General features: G+C 52.3%; 1 protein-coding gene across 3 annotated transcripts in view; it reads right to left on the reverse strand.

The window, feature by feature from the left end:
* Window positions 1-21,491, reverse strand: part of OSBPL10 (oxysterol binding protein like 10) — a 305,981-nt gene that overhangs the window by 15,289 nt on the left and 269,201 nt on the right. For 2 of the 3 annotated variants that reach the window (XM_027040852.2, XM_027040849.2), the window contains 2 exons: window positions 19,114-19,263; window positions 4,226-4,703 (listed from right to left, as the gene is read on the reverse strand). In XM_027040852.2, coding sequence (XP_026896653.1) covers window positions 4,226-4,703; window positions 19,114-19,263 — 628 coding nt within the window. The remainder of the gene's footprint in view (window positions 1-4,225; window positions 4,704-19,113; window positions 19,264-21,491) is intronic. The other variant, XM_027040851.2, reaches the window with a different exon arrangement.

Raw genomic sequence — 21,491 nt, forward strand, 5'->3', positions numbered from 1 at the left:
AAATTCAGGATAAGGAAATTAAACAGGACAAAATGAACCTCCTGAATACTGATTTTGGCTTCTAAATAAAAGGGAAGACTTCGCCAGTACCAACCTTGGGGCGCTGGGGGGGGGGGGGGGGGGCTCTGGCAACCTGCGGAAACACACAGCCCCCAAGAAGTCAAAACCAAGGTCGCCAAGGTCGACGCCACTCCCATTTCTCACTGCACGCCCAAGTGTGCAATCCGTGCAAACACAGGCCTCCCACGTGGGGTCGCCCGCAAGCCTGCACTGGGCTCCCTGCTCTCAGCAGCAGGGGCTCCCCCGTGGGCTGGGCCCCAAGCCCTCTGCTCACGGCGCCTGGGGAGCCCACGGCCCAGGGGGCCAACGCACCTCTGGGACCTGCCACGTGGCCTTAACCCAAACAGTCCTACGCGGGGGCAGCTCCCTGTCGCAGGCCATGGGGAGAGACGAGAGTTGAGAGCGACAGTGATCGCTGCGACCCCAAGAAAGGCCTGTGAGGGAACACTGGATCTCGTTCCCCTACCCCTCAGTCTCCGGAAGCACATCTGAGTCAAGTCTGTCTCCTCAGCTTCAGGGAGACAGGCCTCTAGGGCCCTGGCTATGCCCCTGGAGGCACCCTTCTGCCACAGCTCCATCTGCTGCCCACTCCACCCCCTCTGTTTCTGGGCTGGTGGCCTCCTGTGACTCCCAGACCCCTCCCTGATTCTGACTTCTGGTCCACAGATCAGAGGTGAGTCACTGACAGAAGGTCCCTGCCTCACGGAGAGGCCAGCACCCTCCTGCAACCCCCCTCGCCAGCTTGTGGTGACGGAGGGTGTGTACTGTGGGTGGCACACATGTGCCCTCGGGAAGTGGCTTCTCTGGGCTCCTCTTCTGTAAAGTGAGGCGCAGCTGGAAGGAAGCAGAAGCCCCCACGCTCACTCCTTTCACCCATCTCCGCCCCGGGGTCCCCTGCCATAGAGCTGGAAATGCAGGGGTTTGCAAGATGGACGAATCATCTCTGTTAAGCTCTAAGCTTCTGTGGGTCCTGTCATCGTCGGGAACAATTCCTTCTTAAGAAAGAAGACCACTTCCGACACCACCCCCTTTCTTATGGCAGCCATCAAAGCTAGACAAACTAATCTCCTATAGGGATTGTCCTGATTGGAAAATGGCTGCAAGGCTGCACTCGCACAAAAGAGCACGTCACGGGGAGAAGAACATTCGTCATCAGCGGGTCGCCTGGTGCCTCAGTGGGTTAAGCGTCCGACTTCGGCTCAGGTCATGATCCTGTGGTTCGTGGATTCAGGCTCCGCATCGGGCTCTGGGCTGACAGAGCAGAGCCTGGAGCCCGCTTCGGATTCTGTGTCTCCCTCTCTCTCTGCCCCTCCCCTGCTCACGCTCTGCCTTTCTCAAAAACAACCATCAAAAAAGAAAAACCATTTATCGTTGGTGTGACTTATTCAAAGTCCTTCCCCTCAACACATACAGCCCAACCCCATCTGAATCTTGGAGGAACTAGGTGGCCTAGGTTCATCCTGGTGACAGGTGAGTCCCTGGCCTCCTTCACAGATTGATTCTCCCTTTGGTGAATTTCTTGACCCTAACTGATCCTCGAGAGGAGGGTCCCATCAGCACAGTGCAGGTGGCAGAATATTGAGCCCGTGCGCAGCGAGGACCCCCACGAAGGCCTGACATGGGTCCTGGGCTCCTCTGTGGGGGTCCTGCAGTTGCTGTCTCATCTATGCATGGAGGATAAGCAGTTCAGAGGGTGAGCCTATAGCCTACAGACAGGACAGAGAGGCGGAACCCAAGAGTGGTTTGGGCCCTCACACAATAAATAAGGAAGTGTTGTTTGTACTTAGTGTCTCTGCTTCGGGTCCTCCCACCCTCTCTCGAATCTATTCCAATCAGATTTTCACAAGCACCATTCCATGGACAGCCCTTGTTAAGGTCACCAAATGACCATCACAGGCCACCATCCAGGGGCCCGTTCTCGGTTCTCATCTTCCCAGAATGAATCGACACCGTCTGCCTCAGCTGACCACTCTGTCTCCTCCCGGGAACCCTTTCATCGCCTAGCCTGCAGGAAACAAATCCCTGTCCCCTCTCCTTCTCAAGCCCCTCTTCTTCAGTCCCCCTGACCAGTGCTCCTCACCTTTTGGGCCTCTTAGTGCCGCAGGACTGTGGGGATCAGGCTCCCTCCATAATCTCGTCAGGTGCCAGGGCTTCAATCACAAGTTTCAACATCTGCTGGCCCCTCTCCTCAGAACTCCAGCCCGTGTCCACAACTGTCCACTCGGGCAGTCACTTGCATGTCCGAACCATAACGTGACCTCGCTGAGCTCCTAAACTCTTCCTCCAAATTAGTTTTCCTCCCAGCGACTCCACTCCCGGCCTCCCCAGCTAAGCAAACAGCTAGCTGGTCCTTCCAGGTGCTCACCTTGAAAGCCTTGGTGTCACCTCTCAGACCCCACTTCCAACCCGAGGCAAATCCCTCTGGCTCTCTCTCCCTCAGAATACATCCAGACTTTTGGGGCACCTGGGTGGCTCAGTCAATTGAGCATCTGACTTTGGCTCAGGTCACGATCTCGTGATTCGTGGGTTCGAGCCCCACATCGGGCTCTGTGCGGACAGCTCGGAGCCTGGAGCCTGCTTCAGATTCTGTGTCTCCTCTCTCTCTGCCCCTCCCCCACTAGTGCTTTCTCTCTTTCAAAAATAAACATCATATTAAAAAGAATACATCCACACCTTCACCACATCTTACCTCCTCCACCATTTCCACCCTGGTCCAGGCCACCATCGTCTCAGGCCTGGGTTATTATCATCATCTCCCAACTGGTCTCCTTGCTTCCACCTTTACTCCTCTTATGATCTATTTTCAACAGGCAGCTGGGACAACCTTGCTAAATGATGCGTCAGATCCTGGTATTCTTCTGTCAAAAGCCTTAACGGCTCTGCAGTTCACTTAGTGCAGGAGCCAACACTCCCCGCGAGGGCCGCTGAGGCCCTGCGTGATCTGGCCTCAGTCGCCACTCTGACCTCACCCCTGTTCCCTGCCTGCTGCAGCCCCATAAGCTTCCTGTCTTCCACATGCCAGGGACCACCTTGCCTCTGGGCCTCTGTCTTGTTCTTCCTGCAGCGCACACCCTTCCCCCCGTGGCCAGATCATCAGCGAGGCTCGTCCTTCGCCACCGGCTCCGGGGCTTTGTTCAAATGTCACCTTGTCCGTGAGGCCATCCCAGTCGCCATCCCATCCCCTCCCAAGGCTCCACTGCCCTCTCACCACTGCTCCCGGGTCCCTCCCCTGCTTTATACTTCTCCATAGTACTTAACACCTCCCAACATGGCCTACGTAATTTTATTTTCCAAGTAGAATAGAAGTAGGTAGAGTGGAAGGAAGCTTGACAAAGACAGAGATGTTTTGTGTGTGTCTGTTTTGTTCCTACAAGTATCCCCAGCTCTTAACGCAATGTCTGGCATAGCAGGTGCTCAATAAAAATGTCCTCAGTGAATGAAATGTATTCTTATCTCATGGGGTTCGGAAGGCCTTCTTAGGAGCCCTGTGCCGCCTGAAGACTAAATTTTGTGGATTTTTTCTTTCCCTGAGAAGAGAGTCTGTAGCCTCAGAGTCTCAAAGGAATTTGTGGCTGAAAGAAGTCTAAGGACCAGGGGCACAGACATTTCAATTTAAGAAGCATCATTACAGGTTTCTTCAAACAATGAAGAACTTCATGCACAGCTTATTTGCTAAAACAGGAACGTGCGATCCACAAGTGGCGTGGTTACACTGCTCTTGCTTCAGAATCCCTAGCAGAATCCAGAGATTTGCCTTGGGAATGTTTAGGAGCGGTATTTGGAAGAGGCAGCACTATTATCCCTACTCTCTGTGAGCCAAAACACAGGGGAGAACGAACAAAAATGTGTTTTCACAGGTCTGGTGCCAACTCTAATATTCACTCAAAGCTGAAAATAAAAATATACGTAAGGTGCCCCCCCTCCCCCCACGCATCACGTGTAAAGATTCAGGTGTGTCCCATCTAGCCCATGACCTTGGCCCCACCGGGAAATTACCAGGCCCTGGTCCCCAAATAACAAAACCTATCCCTCTTTACCACCCAAGCTCCCACTCACCCTCAACTGCAAACCAAACTAAAAACAGGTCCGCACACAAAATCATCCTCAAGTATACAGACATCCCCACGGAAGAGCCGAGCTCCATCAAATGTTCGACGTGGCTTACCTTCCCCTATCATGGAGACCCCCACGGACATGCCCATGAACTTGCTTTTGGTCCATATGTGAGTGTTGACGCACAGTCTCTTCTCCTTGCACTCACAGTAGAAGCAGGAGATGGGCGGGTGATGGGACACCTGCTCAGCCACGAACCTGAGTTTGTAGCTTTTGGAAGGGTCCTCGGCCATCGGGTGTTCGTGGCTAGCAGGAGAGTGGGGAGCAGTCCTCTTTGGCTTGACCCTGTCCTTGGGGACTTCCCAGGAGCAGTGAAACGTCTCACCGATGATGGGGTTATAGGGCTTCTTGGCCAAGGCCCCCTTGCGGCCCTCATGGAAGGCTGTGAGGTAATACTCCACAAAGCAAATGACTCTCTCCTCTGGCGTGGCTCCGGCAGTGATGGCCAGCAGCAGGTCCGGGTGCGCCATGAAGTCTGCATACATCTCCAGCAAGGATCGCTTCTCCAGGATGAACGTGGGAAGCACCACCTACATGCAGAAGGGGACAAAGTCAGACAGGAGTCCCTGTGACTGCATGAGAAAGGCTGCAGCCGCCATCCGCAAAGCCATCACGGCCTAAGCCAGGGAACAGTTTCTTTTGATTCGTGTACGAACGACAAGCCAGGGGAAACGACGTCAGAGAAATGAGACGTGGCCGCCGTGACGGCACATCGCCCACCCACCGTCGCGGACAAGACGGTTCTGACAGGCTTTCCTCTCTGCTCCTCTGGACCTGAACAGCGGTCTCTGCCTCCCTCTCCACCACGGCCACACAAAACCCTCTTTTACTCCTCGTTACTCAGACCCGTGAGGAAGAGAGCTCGGAAGGGCTTTTTTCTTTGCTTCCTGACATCGGGCACAACTAAGGGGGGTGCGCAGTGCCTCCCCACAAACATGGATACTGGGCACTTGTTGGCACCTCATCAAAGGGGGTCCAAGTAGACCAGCACATAGCATCCCTAAGAGTGGCTTCTGGAGATCTTGGTTGAAAGAGTAGCATATAAATCCTGACACGATCAAGGCAGAGCAGGTCTCTGGGAGGCAAGGCCGATTAGCAAGCAAATGTCCCGAGAGCTGTCGTGGAGCAGAGGGGCCATTTATGGAGGCTGCCGTGCAAGGCTGGGCCAGAAGAAGTAAGCGGAAGTTACAAAGAAGTGGGCTGGCACTTAATACGGAATCTTCTGGTAAATGGACCGGCACGGCGGCCACTCCTGGGTCTGTTTTCAGCACCACTACTAAAGAGGAGGAGAGATCTGGATGGGATGAGACAAAGAGACTCCTCCTTGATCCAAAATGGATCCAGGCGGTCACTCAGGTGCCCACACAGCCCCAGGGAGGAGGTCGGTCAAAGCAGATGAAGGACATTCTGAAACCGGTCTGGAAAGCAGATCACTCGTTACTATCGCTGACACGCAGAACAGAGCAAGCCCGTCTCTCGTGCTCTACGGTGAACTTGACGTGACTTGGTTAGAAGGGTATCCGTATTCCACCCACGTGGCGGCCGGGCACAGCCCGGATGATCTCACGTTGTCCTCCTCGTAGGGAGTCACAGGATTTTGAAGCCAGAGGGCTGGCCATGGCTCCTCCCTGCCTCCGAGAGAGACGGGGGTGGGGAGCCACACCGGTTCAAGGCCACAGGGCAGGCTTACGCTCCCTCCTTACGTGACTGCGTCTGTCTTTCCTTCACATAGTACCCAGCTGAGAAAACACTCACTGACCACAAACAGCAGAAGGCTTACAGATCTGCCACCCTGCCCCCGCCTCAGTTGGCTCAGATGCTTCCCAGCAAAAGGAGGAGATACAATGGAAGCGAGCTGTCCCGAGAGGAAGAGACAGACAGGCAGACAGGAGATCAAAGCACAGAAATTTCAGTGGCAACTGGAGAAAGCCCAGCCCACTGAGGAAGTGACACTGGCATCTTTATTAAGGCTGTTCTTTCCGTTCCACACTATGCCAGAGGAGAGTTTATGTACACGCGTTAGGTAAAAAGCAGCCAGCTGGAAAGTTCTACACGTTACACAATCTTCGTGCCATAAAAAGACCCCAAATGGTACCATGTATTTCTTGGGGTCAGAACGGAGTGATTTTCACATTCTTTCCTCGGTATCTTTCTGCTTTGCTCTTACAATATACCGGAAGAAAAAAAACATTATTTAGGAGATAGCTATGCAAATTAATGGCGATGTTCTCATTTTCTTTCAGCCAAAACTTGATGAAATTGAGAATCTGGCTGCTGGAGGACCTGAGCTGGCCATACGCAAGTCCATTCTGGCTCAGATGCCACCGGTATTACTTCCTGTGTCTTTTGTGGGGACAGGTCCTCCGTCTGCTCTTCCAGTGAGGCTCTCGGGGGACCAGGCAGCCACACTCTCCCCGTGGCCTCCCTCCAGGCAGGTGACCAATGGCAGAGTAAAGGGGAGGCAGAAGCTGCCCCAAACACTCATCGTCGCTCCCTCTCCTGCCCCCAGAGCTGCCCAAAGTCTCCCCCGGGAGCTCCGCCAGACAGCCTGTGCAGGGACTGGGGATTTACGCAGCCCTGGAAAGACGCCCGATGAGGCCAAACCAACTAAAAAGGAAAAGAAGCCACAAATGTCTGCACCTCCAGGCCTTCCCCAAACGGCTCCATTTCCTGCCCGCTCCCTTCCCTGGCAGGACCCTGTGACCATGAGGGAACCGAGGAGGGCAAGGGCAGAATTACCAGGAGGGGGGTCAGCCCTGACAGACACAACTCCCGTGAAGGGGACTCCGCGTCCCTGACTTGCACCTTTCTCTGCACCTGTGGACTAGGGCTTCTCTGGCCACAATTTCAGCTCTCAACAAGGAGAATTCTCGAGTTTGTAGCCGAGATTGAAATTACAAGGGAAGAAGGGCGCCTGGGTGGCTCAGTCGGTTGAGCGTCCAACTTCGGCGGAGGTCCTGATCTCGCAGTCCTTGGGTTCAAGGTCCGTGTCAGGCCCTGTGCTGACAGCTCGGAGCCTGCAACCTGCTACGGATTCTGTGTCTCCCTCTCTCTCTGCCCGTCCCCTGCTCACGCTCTCTCAAAAATAAATAAACATTAAAAAAAAAAAAAAAAGGCAATTACAAGGAGAGAACTGCCCACAGTGGTTGCTCTCTGTATACACTTCTGAAAAGGGCGAGAATGTAAGGCAATTCCCCCAACTTAGCATCTCTGAACTCCGGGGGCTAAGGGATTAAAACAAATCAATAGGAAAAAGAACTCCACTCATCACTCCAGATCACTTCACATCAGAACCGAAAGGGACCCTCAGGGTGATGGAGTCTAATGCCCTGGTCTCACAGGTGAGGGGACAGAGACGGGCAGTGGGGAGAGAAGGCACCACGCAGGAACCCTGGAGCTCCCAACGGCCACCCAAAGTTCTGCCCATTACCCGACACGTCATGATTATCTGCTTCGGGCCAACAGGAGCATTTTCTCTCCCTCAGTGGACTAGGGAGGTTAGAGTTCACTGGACAAACTGAGACCCCAAGCCACCTCATCTACTGTCATAAGCGGGGGGGCAGGAAGTGGCACATGGGCCCCACTCCCTAGTCCATTCTACTCTTCCCGGAATGACTGGGCAATCCACCCATCCAAAAACTATCGTGAGTGTTAATTACCACCAGGAGGGAGACCATCGGCAGTTAAGAAACACAAGCAGAGCGCCCCCGCCTGGAAGAGTGCAGCTACGACTTCCTAACTGGCCTTCCAACTTTCTGTCAGGCCCACCTTGATTTCTTCTCCACACCATCACCAGACCCATCTGTAGAATCTCTACAAGAGATAAATGAAGTCCAGCCTGGCCCTCGCATCCCTCTAGTGGGACATTATCCCTCACTTTCTGCCCCCAGCCCTCCCCTTACAAGTACCCGTTCCCCCCTCCCCACCCCGCACACTCAGTCCTCTTTCCCTTTTCTGCCCTCCTCCTGCCTTGTCTAAGTGACAGACTGGAACTCCGCTCAAGGGTGAGCTCCTCTGCGGAGCTGTTTCTGACAGCCCCTGCTCCCGAGGCTAAACCAACACCCTCACCGCACCCCCACATGTCTCCCTCACGGCATCGCCAATGCTCCTTGGGATGAAGAGCATTCCTGGGACAATCTGGGAAGTTTGTACCGTGGGCATACACGAAATAGTACTGCATCAGTGTTCCACTTCCCGGCTGTGCCAAGTGCGACGTGTGGGAGAACGTCCTCGCCCTCGGGGGATACTCGGGGACAGAACCGTCACATCTGCCAACATACTCTGAAAACAGACATACGCTCATACACTCAGGTGGGTATATGGGGCTGCACAGCGAGAGACGAGGAAGACAGAAGTCGAGAGAGTGGGAGAGAGGAGAGAAGGAAGAAGAAAGGCAAAGCAGCAAAATGTTAACAACCGGCGAACAGAGGTAAAGGTTACCTGAAGTCACCTGTACTATTTGTAGCGCTCTCATAGACCGGAAAAGAGGCAAAAAGGCGGAGGGAAAAGAGAAAAGGCTCTACTGGGGATGCAGGATCTGACAACTGATCCAAAAAGATTTTGTTTTTAATCTGAAAGAGAGAGCATGAATCGGGGAGAGGGGCAGGGAGAGAGAGAGAAGCTTAAGCAGGCTTCATGCTCAGAGTGGATCCGGACGCGGGGCTCCATCCCACGACCCTGGGATCCTGACCTGAGCTGAAATCAAGAGTCGGCTGAGAAATCAAGAGTCGGATGCTCAACCAGCTGAGCCACTCAGGTGCCCCAGAACTTATCAATTTTCAGAGACAACCCTCCCAGAACTGCAGACTCAGGGAATGTGGTCTCCCAGGCAACAGCAAATCCAACCCACTAGGTATATATTCTCCACTTGGAAATGATGCTGCTTTGTCAGATCTGGAAAAAGCAGAATACCTGGAAAGATGGAAGAGAATGGACTGGGAGTGGAATGACCATTTCTTCTCCCGTCGCCTATCGGTCTGTCTTTTCGGTGCTTTGCACAGAATATCAGATCAATGGCTTTCAAAACCAGCATCCTGAACGTTTTGGGCAGGGTAACATACTTTTCGTTAAAGCCGATTTCTATCTCTCATACGATCTCCCTGCCTTGTGTGCGTGCCTTTGCAAATAAGTCACTTAATCATCTGTTCCTTGGGCAATGGACACTGGAGGTACAGAGCCAAGAAGCAGTGAGTGCTAATTGGGCTGTCTGCCTCCAATGGAGACATGAGTGATGGCCCAGCTGTTCAGACCGACAGCATCCAAATGGCTGAAATCCCTACTGCAGATTTATCGAGCCATCAATAAGGGCTGCCTTTTCTTCCATTAACAGAATTAAGACAATGAACGACTCTGGGGAAAGAAAAAAAAAAAAAAGCAAAGATCTGCATTCGGGACTCGGAAAACAATTAATTACGTTTAAAGCTGCATCAATCTAGAAGTAAGTAACTAATCTTCAGGTTGGGCTCTTAAAACTTTGAAATAATTGATCGCCCATCGAGAAAGAGGGCCCCCAGAAAGAGTGAGAGTCCGTCCCTTCCCCCTAATACAGGAACACAGAAGGTTTCTGCAAAGCAAGGCCAAGGGCAGGTGCAATTTTCTCCAAAGAAACATCAGTTAACTTAATAACCTTGAGAATCATCTACAAAACACTCTGTCCGTAGACTGGCAGACCCACCCGGTGCAAACAAGCAGGCACAGAGAGGCTGAAACTACCCACCGAGATTGATCTATGTACTCCTTTAAGGGCATGTACACAAAAATCCAAGCTTACAAAGTAAAGCCTACATAATTCATACTGGCAAAGATTTCTTTACTTAGCCAACGGGATGCTCCCCTGGCTTTCCTTAAAGTGCCGGCTCCCTTCACATGATCTCACAGTGCTTGGAACATCGGGAAAGGCATTCGTTAAAACTTCAACTGGATGGGAAGAGTTTGAAATAAAATTTTACTTTTTCCAAGAAGATATTTACTACACAGAGGGAGAAGCATCTGCGAAAATCAACTCCTGTGTTCCCTCCGAGTCCCAGATGTTGGCTTGCGTTAGGGAATCGGAAGCCGTGAGTGGACGCTCATCTCCGGGCGGCTACCGTCATGTCTACTTGGACAAGGTCATCTCTCCAAGACTCAATTCCTCTGCTGTAAAATGGGAGACATAAGAATACCAACCTTCTAGGTTTTTGTGAGGATTACATGACAGTGCAAAGTCAGCCCAGTGCCCACCGAGCACATAGTGCAGGCTCATTCTGCTGGTGGCTGTTGTAAACAGCGATCGTCTACTTCACCTAGAGACCCGGGGAAGCTAAGAACAGTGTGGATCAGACAAAAACTTGTCACAAAACATTTCAGTGACAAAGCTGAAGCCAAAGTCTCAATGACCAGAGCAACCCTTGGGACCGCCTCTGATGCTTCTGCAAACACTGAATTATCGGAGCAAAAGGAGAAATAACTGTGTAAAGCAGGGAAAGTGTGGTAAGAGCGTATGAATGTTTCCAACTTAAGCCATATGTGGAACTCAAGCCAGGCACCGTGCTTTGGGCTTCACGTGATCTTGTTTGATCTCCTGAATAACTGTGAGCAGGTATGACAATTCCATTTTACAGATGAGAAAACTCCAGCCCAGAAAGGCCAAATAAGTAGGGAGCCGGAATGAGAACCAGTTCTGCTGGGTCAAGGCCTGTGCTGGATCCCTCACTGCCCCCAGGAGGCCAGAAGGCTCGCCCTCACTCACTGGAAGTCTTCCTAGAAAAGCAGGGCTGACGAGCTCCTGCCAATAACATAGGCAGGAAGTGTGGGCAGGACACATGCTGCCTCCCTCCAGACACAGATTCACACCGACAGGAAGCCAGGTTACTACTGGGTTTTCTACGAAAAGGCAAGCATCTCAGGACAGGAAGTGGGCTTTACTTGACAGCATATTAAAAACAAGATTTGGAGAGAAGAGCCAAAGGCATCGGGAAGTGGACGCAACACTTGCGGGAAGAGAACACTGAGTACCCACAGCTGCACTGGGTTCAGCTCCAGGGTAAACCCAGGCCCTTCGGACCCTTCTCACAAAAGTTGCCCCCTCTGAAGGAGGAGCTCAAGCACAGCAACACTCATCTTTCTGCAAACATGACTGAACCTGGCAATGTAGCCAGGAGAAAACCCGAGGGCGCCTGGGTGGCTCAGTCGGTTGAGCGTCCGACTCTTGATTTCAGCTCAGATCACGGTCTCGTGGTTCATGAGCTCGAGCCCCCCATCGGGCTCTGTGCTGGGCGTGGAGCCTGCTTGGGATTCTCATCCTCGCTCCCTCCCTCTCCCTCTCTCCCACCACCCCTCCCCCACTTGCACGTGTGCGCTCTCAAAAAACCCCAAAAAACAAACAAAACAAAAAGGAGAAAACCTGTACATTCGAAGATGTCTACCATCTCATTATAGGATCCAGAAGCCTCCAAGAGACACGTGACCAGTCACACCAGTTGAGGAGGGCCCTGACAAAGTAGCAACTTGGTGGAAGGTCAGGCAGCCGTCGTAGACGACACGGCTGATGACAGCGCTCGCTTCCTCCCACGTGCCGGTGAGCACACGGCTGTTTGCTGTAGGGGGTCTGTCATACGCAGGGTCAACAGACTACACCGGTGTGCTAAATCACCAACTGGTTTTACAAATAGTTCTACCGGAACAATTCAAGCGATTCTTGGAGAATTCACCGAAGTCTAAGAACTGTGCGGGCAAGCTTCTCTCTCAAAGTGAGAACCCTGTCCACCATAACTGCTGGTGTGAGCAGAAAGTTAGGGGTCCCTGGAAAAATAAAAAGGAGATGTAGCTTTCTTGATATAAAAACAGTCGTTTTAGGCGCTCCCACCTGCCACCTTGTGAGAGGAGGTAAGAACCAACAGCTGCTATCGGGCGAAGAAGAGACAGTCTTATCAGAGACAATAAATCAGTGGTAAATCTCCCAGTGCTGATTCAGAAGATGGACCTGATGCACATTCTTGAGTCATCTTTCCTCTGCCAGACCGAGTGGAGTCCGAGACCTAGGGATGCTGACCCTTGCCGGCCCCCCTGACCTTGACCTGAACTCTGTCACCTTAAGATGACTTCTGCCCCAATTCCACGCTGTATTCCCCACTGTGCAAGTCTCTTCGTGAATACGTATCACCCTTAGCTTTAAACTTCCCCCATTTTGTTGTTTAGGGAGACACTGCTTTGGGAAAGATCCCTGGTGTTCTCTTTTATCTGTTGCAGGTAAAATCCTTCTTCTTCCTCGTCTTCGGCTTGGCTGTCTTCTGGCTCGACACCCACAGAGAGGTGAGCCCAGTTTCAGGTAACAATGGGATATGCATCGTATATCTTCAGGGTCAGGGACCTCATCGCCTGAGGAGAGCCCAATCCTCCCTCTCTTTGCCTTGCACTTTTTAAGTTTTTTAAATTTATTTTTATTTAGAGAGGAGCGCGTGCACACGCACGAGCAGGGGACAGGTGGAGAGAGACAGAATCCCCAGCAGATTCTGCACTGTCGGCGTGGAGTCTGATGTGGGGCTTGAACCCACAAACCGCGAGATCTGATGATGACCTGAGCCAAAACCAAGAGTCGGACGCTTAACCGACTGAGCCACCCAGGCACCCCTACCTTGCACTATTTTAACCACAGTCGGTACCCTCAAAACTCCCACCTACTCTATGGAATCAGCTGTGCCATCAGGAAAGGTTCAAAATCCGATGTTGGAGATGATCTCCCTCCCACCTGATCCTGTAAAACTGGGGTTTAGACTAACCACCCTCCTTCCCAGAGGAATCCCTGTAGGTCACAAATCGGCACACCCTAGACCTCGTTGCTATCCGTAACTACCACCGTCCTCCAGATCTCAGTTTGAAGCATTCTCTCTCCACCCGTTAGCCCTGAGGTCCCACCTCACTCTCTCATCCCAGCGCCTCCAAGACTGACAGCCTGTTGACCCTCTTCTGTCCACCACTCTCTTGCAGCCTCCCTTCCAGCCACAGCTTCCTGGAGGGAAGGAGACAACACGCTGAATGGTCTCTCTTGCCATCCGTGACCGAGCAACCTTAAGTGCCCCGTGGTAGCAAATGGCCACCCTCCTAACCTTCTAGATCTCCCTGAAATGAACACCCTTTTACTGCTGTCCCCCACCCCACTTTCAATCCCTCTCAAGCCTCCCTTTTCCTCGCGTCTCCCTTGCTTCTTTTGTCACCGGGAGAAGCGAAGCCGTCCACGGAGAGCTGCACACGATCGCCGCAGCACCTACTGTGCACCAGGCCCTGCTCGGAACCCCTCGCACACCGGCTGCACGAGCACAGGAGCAGCCCCGTGGAAGGCACAGCTGCCCCTAGCTCACAGGAGAGAAACTGAGGCAGCCAGGTTAGGGAACTCGGCTAGGGTGCAGCCAACCCACCTGGTTAACCCTGGCTCTCCCGCCCCTTTCCCGGTGTCTGTACCCCGGGGTTCTGTACCATCCTGTCAAAGGGTGGTCCTCTGCCCACGCTCTGGGCCCCACGCCCGCTGGCTCCTCAGGTCGCTGCGGCCACCCCGCCCCCCCCCCTCCCGCTCCTCTCCACTCCCACTAGCACCCAGACATCTTCAGAAACCAAGCCTCCCAATTCCAGGTCTGCCTCCAGCCTGCACCCAACCTTCTGCTCCCCTTTTACTATACAAAAGCTCTTGGAGCAGCATCTTCACTCCCGGCTAGCACTGTTCTTCCTATTCTCCCTCGAACCCACCCCATCAGACCCTGACAAAAACAAACGATGGTCCCTTCCCAGGCCTGACCCTTCTTGACGCCTCCACAGCAGATCCACACAGCCCATGGCTCCTTTCTCCTGGAAGGACCCTCTTCCTGTAGCTTCCATGACATCACACTCCTGGTTTCTGTCCTAGCTCACGGGCTCGCCCTTCTCAACCTCCTTTCCTGGATCCTTCTCATGTCCCCAGTCTCTATATATTGGGGTGTCGCACGACTCATCCCTGCATCTCTACTCACTTCCTAGAGGAACCCATTGCCAACTCCTGGCCTCAAACGCATTCGGTTCCTTATTTGTTCTCAAACTTGTACCTGAACCTCATCCATAAGCCCCAGACTTCTATACCAACTGCCTACACATCCTCTCTCCTTGGAAGCCTAATGAATGCACATCTCAGACCTAAGAGAGCCACGATAAATTTGTGATGTCCCCCAACATCTTCCCATGGTCTTCCCCTTCTCCGTAAAGGGCGGTGGTCATGAGAGGCCCTGGTGGCCTCCAATGAACCACAGCTCCAGCTCCTGGAATGCACACTTGCTTTGATCGGTACAGGGGAAGTGACACTGTGCCACTTTGCGGGCTTGGGTTTTATTGCTTATTTATTTATTTTGAGAGAGACAGGGAGGGGCAGAGGCAGAGAGGGAGAGAGAGAGAGAGAGAGAGAGAGAATCCCAAGCAGGCTTTGCATTGTCAGTGCTGAGCCCGAAGTAGGGCTCGAACTTACGAACCATGAGATCATGACCTGAGCCGAAATCAAGAGTCGGACACTCAACCGACTGAGCCACCCAGGCGCCCCCAGGAGTCTAAGTTTTAAAAAGGCTTATCAGCTTCACTCTTGTCCTCACGGGAACGTTGAGCCACCGTGTAAGATGTCTGGCTTCCCAGCTAGACAGACCATGTGAGAGGGATACAAGGAGAGAGAGAGAGAGAAACAGAGAGATCCTAGGACTTCATGGAGAGAGAGAAGCCCAGCTGTCCCAGCCAAGTCCAGCCCGCAACCACCGGCCAACTGACAAGAGGCACATGAGCGACCTTTGGTAAGACCAACAGCAGAACTGCCCAGCTGAGCCCAGCTCAGATGGTGTGACTGTGAACAAACAAAATGGTGATTTTCAGCCACACATTTGAGGTGGTTAATCCCTCAGCAGTGGGTAAACGAAACAAAGGGCAGCTCTGGCTTTTCTTATTCCGGCTGCTCAGATCGCAACCTTAAGAGTCATTCCTTATTCCTCTTTCCCTCACACTCCACATCCAATCCACATGCAGTCGGCACATCCATACCCTATTGGGACATCTGCCACTCCGCCATCATCTCTCCCCTCCTCCCCGTTTCTACTCTTTCCCCTGCTGCCCGCACCTCACTCCTCACCCTGCCCCAGTTTACCTTCCAACCCAAGAGTCAAAATAATCCTTTACAAGTACAAGAAAGGCCATGCGTTCCTTTGCTCAAAACTCTCCACCACGCCACTCAGAGAAACATCCCAAGTCCTTACAGCGTCCTAGGAAGCACCCACCCCCACCCTGGCCCCAGCCCTCCTGTCTTGCCAACTTCCTTTCCTGACAACTGGGGCATTCTGATTCGATCACACTGGCGTCCCTGCTTACCCTCAACATGCCAGACAAGGGCCATCACGGGCCTTCTTCACCCGCTGTCCCCTCTGGCCAAAACAGACTGCCATACACCATCTCCTGCTGACCTCCTCACCCGAATCTCGTCTCTACTCCAGTGTCACCTGGGAGAATCCACCCTGAGCAGCGTCTCTGGGGGGCCTGTCCCCGCCTCCACTGCCGGGCTCTGCTTCTCTGCGCTACTCTTCCCACCTCTGTACTCTCTTCTTCTCTCTCGTTTGCCGCCCGCCTCCTTCCGTTATCACCCGAGCTCTAGGAGGGTGTGGAATCGGAACGTTTTGTTCACTGCCGCATTCTCGGCATCTAGAACACTACCTGGCAGGTAGGCTGCTCAACGAATATGCGAGCACAGGCGCTACTAAATGTTGTCTTTCACGTTCCCGAAAACTAGGTTGAAAGGGTCGGATACTGCTCCCGGGGCCCCGCTCCCTGGAGCCCAGGTTGGAGCAGAGCAGCTCCTGAACACGACGTGGCGTGTCTCACCAGCCTCAGACCCTCCAAAGCTTTCCCGTTGCCCTCAGGATCGGGTTCACCCAGCTCCACGTGACCCACAAGTCCCCGCAGGATCTGACGCCACCACCCACTCCAGGTTCAACAGTGCCACTCACCAGCACATGCTGCACTCTGGCCACACCGCCTTATGCTCGGCAGCTTTGCCCATGCTGTTCCCTCCACCAGGAACGCCCTTCCTCTCACTCCTTCCACTAATGTCCACTCATCCTTCAGGCTCAACCTAAATGTCCCTAACTCAAAGAGCCCTCCTGTGGCCCACCATCTTTCTGCGGGTCCTCCTTTCTCCGTCTCCTTTCCAGGCTACCCGCGATTTGTGGACATGCAGCAGGTGACACAGCGGAGGTACTCACCGGCAACCCGGGGTTATGGAAGGCCGGCCGAGGAAGGAGGGTGCACAGGAGTGCTTCCAGAGGCAGGACCAGCCGCATGTTTTGTGGGGCAAAGTGAAAAATGAAAATGGAAGTCCCCTTCTTCATAATTCTTAAGAATTTCAAGAGAGCAACAGCAGAACCTTCAATCCAGCATGGGATGCCTCTGGGCATGGGGGGCTGTGGGACTCCACTGGTCACACGTCCATGAAACCGGCCCTGTCTGGTGGCCACAGTTCATTAACTAAGGCAAAATGCGGCACCAGATGCCCACGCGTGTCGGTGACTTGTGGACGTGTCAATACTTCCCACTTCCTGAAAGATGGAGCGATACAGTTGTTTCATGGAGAGGGACCAGAGCTCCATTCTGGAGCCAAAGAAGATTTAATCTGCCTGCTCATCGGAGGCTCCGTTCAGGCTAAGTGCTTCCATTGCCAAGTTAGCACGAGCTTAACTTAATGGCTCGGGCAAACGTCAAGAAGAGAAAAGGCGACACAATAAGGAAAGAGGGCCTTTCGTCAACCTTTCTCTGATGCAGTGGAAGGCGTACCTCTTCCTCTCACAAGTATTCCAGCTCAGCAAACCTTCCCTTGCTTTTTGAATAATAGCTTCTCCCCAGCAAAAAAGTGAATGAGCTATGGGCCAGAAAAGCTTTTCTCTCAAAGAGCCCACTGAATAGTGGATAAACATAACATTTGCTCTTTTAGGAACGAACCATGGCTCCAGAAACGCACAGCAATTATATCCTAACAAAATAATAACAGAAGATGCACAGTTCCTAGGATTTATTTTTAAATAAAACAGCTGTAATGTGATTATCTCTCAGACCCTCAACCTGCTGTAAGTCAGTCCCTTCGGCCTTTTATTGTATTATTCCACATCTGACCTGGACAATTTCAGCGACTGTGACGTTCTCTTTCCTATACCCTCCATGATTCTACATCACTGTTTTACAAATATTTTTTTTAATACGATCCACAAGGAGAATATGTTTTACGTTGTGACCCACTACACGTGTCAACCGAACTAAGATAAAAATTTCGTGTGCAGCGCGCGCTGAGATTTTCCGTCATATTTGATTTCATTTTTTAGAAGTGATCATCTGACCCTCTACATTGGTTTTATAACCGACTAAATGGGCCACGACCCACAGTTTGGAAATGTGGTTTTAGATCATACCGGTGTAATTACCCACATTCCTTCCACCAGATCTTAACTCAAGCTCTGCTCAAGTGTCTATGAATGCACCAGAATAAAAGCAGTAGCTTTTTAAAAGGCAAGCATTTAAATGATCCCTCTAGTAAAAAGGACAGGAGCATTCTAGAGTTACAAGGCTGAAATGCAGGGAATCAGGCAGGATGATGCAGAAAAGGTCCTCACAGCTTGACGGGCAGATCGAAGAAGAGAGCAGAGAGCGGCCAAGGCGGGGAACCTTCTGAGGTCAGGCCTCCCCAGTGTGAAGCCACTGTTTTGTTTAAAGTGCCACTTTCCCCCAGAATATCAGACACACTCACATTCAAACACAGAAAAAGACTGTGCAGAAAAGGCTTTTCTGTCATCTTTGAAGCTCCCAACTCCTCTGCATCTTGTCATCTTCCTCTTCAAAGAATCTCTCCCCCCCCCCCCCCCCCCACATTCTCTGGAATCCAGACCATTCATGACAGCCAAACAAACCAACTACCCTAAAGGCGGCTTCCCTGGGCGATGCCTTCAGTGGTGTTGACCCTCTCCAGTATGTCCACATTCGCCTGGCTGGCCTTCAGGTTCTAGAACCTCCATTCCCCAGCCCACCACGGGTCTCTTCCCAGTAGCTGTCCCTCTACAGCCCTGCTCACTCCCTCTCATCTCACCACACGCTTCCAGGGAGGCAACAGGATTCAGTATCTGGCTAGAAATGCAACCAGCTGGGCACCCCGGCCCTATGCCACCGTACAACCCTTCAGCCACGTACAACATCGCTTTCCCTGCTTGCCTCCAGAAGGAAGCTCCCGCTCAGGGCAAGGGAGGATCTCTATGGGCTCATCAACTCAACCATCAGTAATCGGGACACTGGGTTCTCCTGACGCCGTCCCTCAGGAAGAATCCTGGCCGAGCACAGCACCAGGGAGAGTCAGCTGCCCTTCTGCCAAACGGCAGGTCTGTTTCTCTGCAGGTGGATCGTGGGATCTGAATCCCCAACAAGGTTGCCGTTGGGGACTAGCTGTCAAAGCTAACGCCAGCTGGCGGCAGGCTGCGGCCAGGGGCACAGTGGCCTCACTCCTGGGTCCGCCATTTTCCTTCCCCCTGCCGTTCTGTCTGTGGCCAACAGGCCGCATCTGTCTCTACACCTTTAATTTTTTCTGGAACACAGCAGCAAAACCAAGAAGTCCTACGTTGAAGTTTCCCTACCAACTCCTGTGCTTCCTCTCATGCTCTCCTTGCCCTGCTAAAGCAGCAGCTTCTCCAGGGAGTCAAATGCCAGGCTCACACTCTGAGATGAGTACTGACGTAAAACAACACATCCTTTCACATCATAACCGGGATACCTGCGCCCGAGTGCCTTTCTGGCCTTTTCCCCGCTCTGTTTTCCCAATCTCACCACGGCGAAGAGAATGAGAGCAGGGAAGGCTTTGGCGGGGGGTGGGGGGGGCGGGGTGAGGGAAGACAGAACCCAAGCCACTGGCCGCAGACCCAGTGGGACGCGCCAACCTACCTTGGTCAGATCCATTCCCAGTTTGAGCTGTGAAATGAGATGAAGAATTATACTACGCTGATCCTCCATGGCACCCAATTCTGTCTCTTCTTTGTCTTCAGTGTCACTGTCCTCATCTTCGGACAAAACCAGTTCAGGGCCCGAGTTTGGCTAAAACAAGATCATCGATACAAATCACCAGCTGGTCCAGCAGAAGTCAGAAGCACAGCACAGGGACCCACAGGCTCAGCAACGACAGAAGGAGCTCAACCCTGCCCCAGAAAGAGTTTCTCTGTGAACCAGTGCTATTAGCCATATGGGGCGACAGAGGGACCCTTTCCGGGGGTGCGGGCCCTTTGGGCAAGGCCGCCCACCGCACGCCCGTTCATTTTCCCCACCATGCGCCCTATCCGTAAACTTTCCGACCTAAGGACCTTACCCAACAACAACAACAACAAAAGTTTTCTGCTCAAGAAGCTACATGGGTCTGAGCTCCCTTACCTGGACTATTCCCATACGATATTCTATTAACTTGCACAACCCAGAACACCTTATATCTAATGTAAACTTTTCTGTTTCATAAGCGAAAGGCAGATGCTCCTGGAATTGACTGAAATTACCTTAGTGACGAGAAAATTTACTCTGAGACTGTTTCTACTCACATCACTTAATATCGCTGCGGCAAGTGTGGAAAAAAAAAAAAAGAAAAGAAAAGAAAGAAGTCTCAGAGCTGACATTAATTCAGGAAGGGTGACAAAAATAAAAATTTAAGGAGACACACCAAAATTTTACAATGCTCACATTTGTGCTCTCCAACAGACCCTGCTTTTCCTCAATGCAAGTTCATTCATTCCACTGCTGGATTCCGATTTTTCAAATTGCGTAGGAAACAGGCAAGTGGCGAGCAGAATGTGCAAGAGGGCTGAGCACCACATTTTCCAAGTCCCAGACATCAAGAACTCTGGCTATAATGGATAGTTGTCCTTGGAATTCTATTGAAAGAGGTAAGCTTAATTCCCCTTTCCACATTTACCTGTGTTCTTACGCTGCTTGTCCATACATAAGCCGATGCACTCTGCAAACACATTACACAATTGTTTCTAATTACCGATGACAGGTCAGGCCAATACACTTAGTAGACACAAATGCAGCAGCTCAAGGTATTTAATATAAATAGACACAGACTTGCCCATACGTCTCTGCAAAAAGTAATGATTTATCAACTCCATTAGGCCCCTCTCCTTTTATCTAAAGGCACTTCCAACACCCAAAGGTTATCTTATAGAGATCGAGGTGGCTGTAACTGACCCGCCTGACCTACATGTGTTGGCCATTCCTTACCGACACTCCACGGAGAAAACACGATGCTCTTCTCCCCTGGGGTAGGCATTTGAACATTTTCCCATTGAAACAGACATTTTTCTACAGACATACTTCTCAAGTTATTCTCAGTCACCTCTGAACACCCACAATTCTGGAGAGACCACTGGGGAGACCTGAATGAAGCCCATGGCGGTAGGCTCTCCCCCCGCCAAGAAGAGGTGCGTTTTCCTCCACCGTGTGCCTTGTTCTCCAGTCTCATCGCAATGCGTGTTGTTTGACATCCCTGGAAAATTGTTTTGCTGGGAATATGCTGAAATAACTGGGGGCCCCGCCCCCCATCCTGCTCCAGAAAGGACTAGCCAGATGAAGTCGGCGGGGACTGGGCTGCCCTGATTCTAACGCTTGAATGTCGGAGAAGGAGGGGCTCCGGAGGCCACCCTGCCTCTCCTCTAGCTTCACCTCCTGGACACCCATCTGCTGTGCCTCCGTGCCGGCCGCTGCCAAGGCCGCTGAGCCAGAATGGCTGAAAGGCCAGGAAAAGCAGGGCCACCCTCCCACCAGCCTGCCCCTCCTGACTCTTCGTTCTCCCTCCTCTGGATTTCAGTTTTGAAACGTAGGCCTGTCTCATTGCGCTAGGAGTCTACGGTTCCAATCAGATGCCACTGAAGTCAGAAAGCCCAGACGCCATCCCTCCCCATGGCAAAGGTGCTGCGGTCGCTACTTCCTTCGTGGTGACCTGGTGGGCAGTGGTAAGTTATTAGCAGCTTTCCCCTCAATGCAGGGGCGCCTGGAGGAGAAGAGGACAGCGCCCCGGGCATCTTGATTTGGGAGGAAAAAGGACAATCAAAACCAAATCAAGCTACCAGCATGCACCCTCTGGGGGAAGCGGGACGGCGGCATGCAAAGCCCTTAAACGTCTCAACAGGAGAGGTAGCTGCATCTCGAGCGCAATCGCTCCTGCTTGGAATTAAACGCGGTACTGAACGCAGTCCGCACAAATCATTTGCTCAAGTGAGGCTGCCAGAAGCTTGATGAGGCAAAGGATGATCCCTTCCTCTGAAAGTGTGACGTCCCAT

The sequence above is a fragment of the Acinonyx jubatus genome, chromosome C2, assembly GCF_027475565.1.
Source record: "Acinonyx jubatus isolate Ajub_Pintada_27869175 chromosome C2, VMU_Ajub_asm_v1.0, whole genome shotgun sequence".
NCBI lineage: Eukaryota > Metazoa > Chordata > Mammalia > Carnivora > Felidae > Acinonyx > Acinonyx jubatus.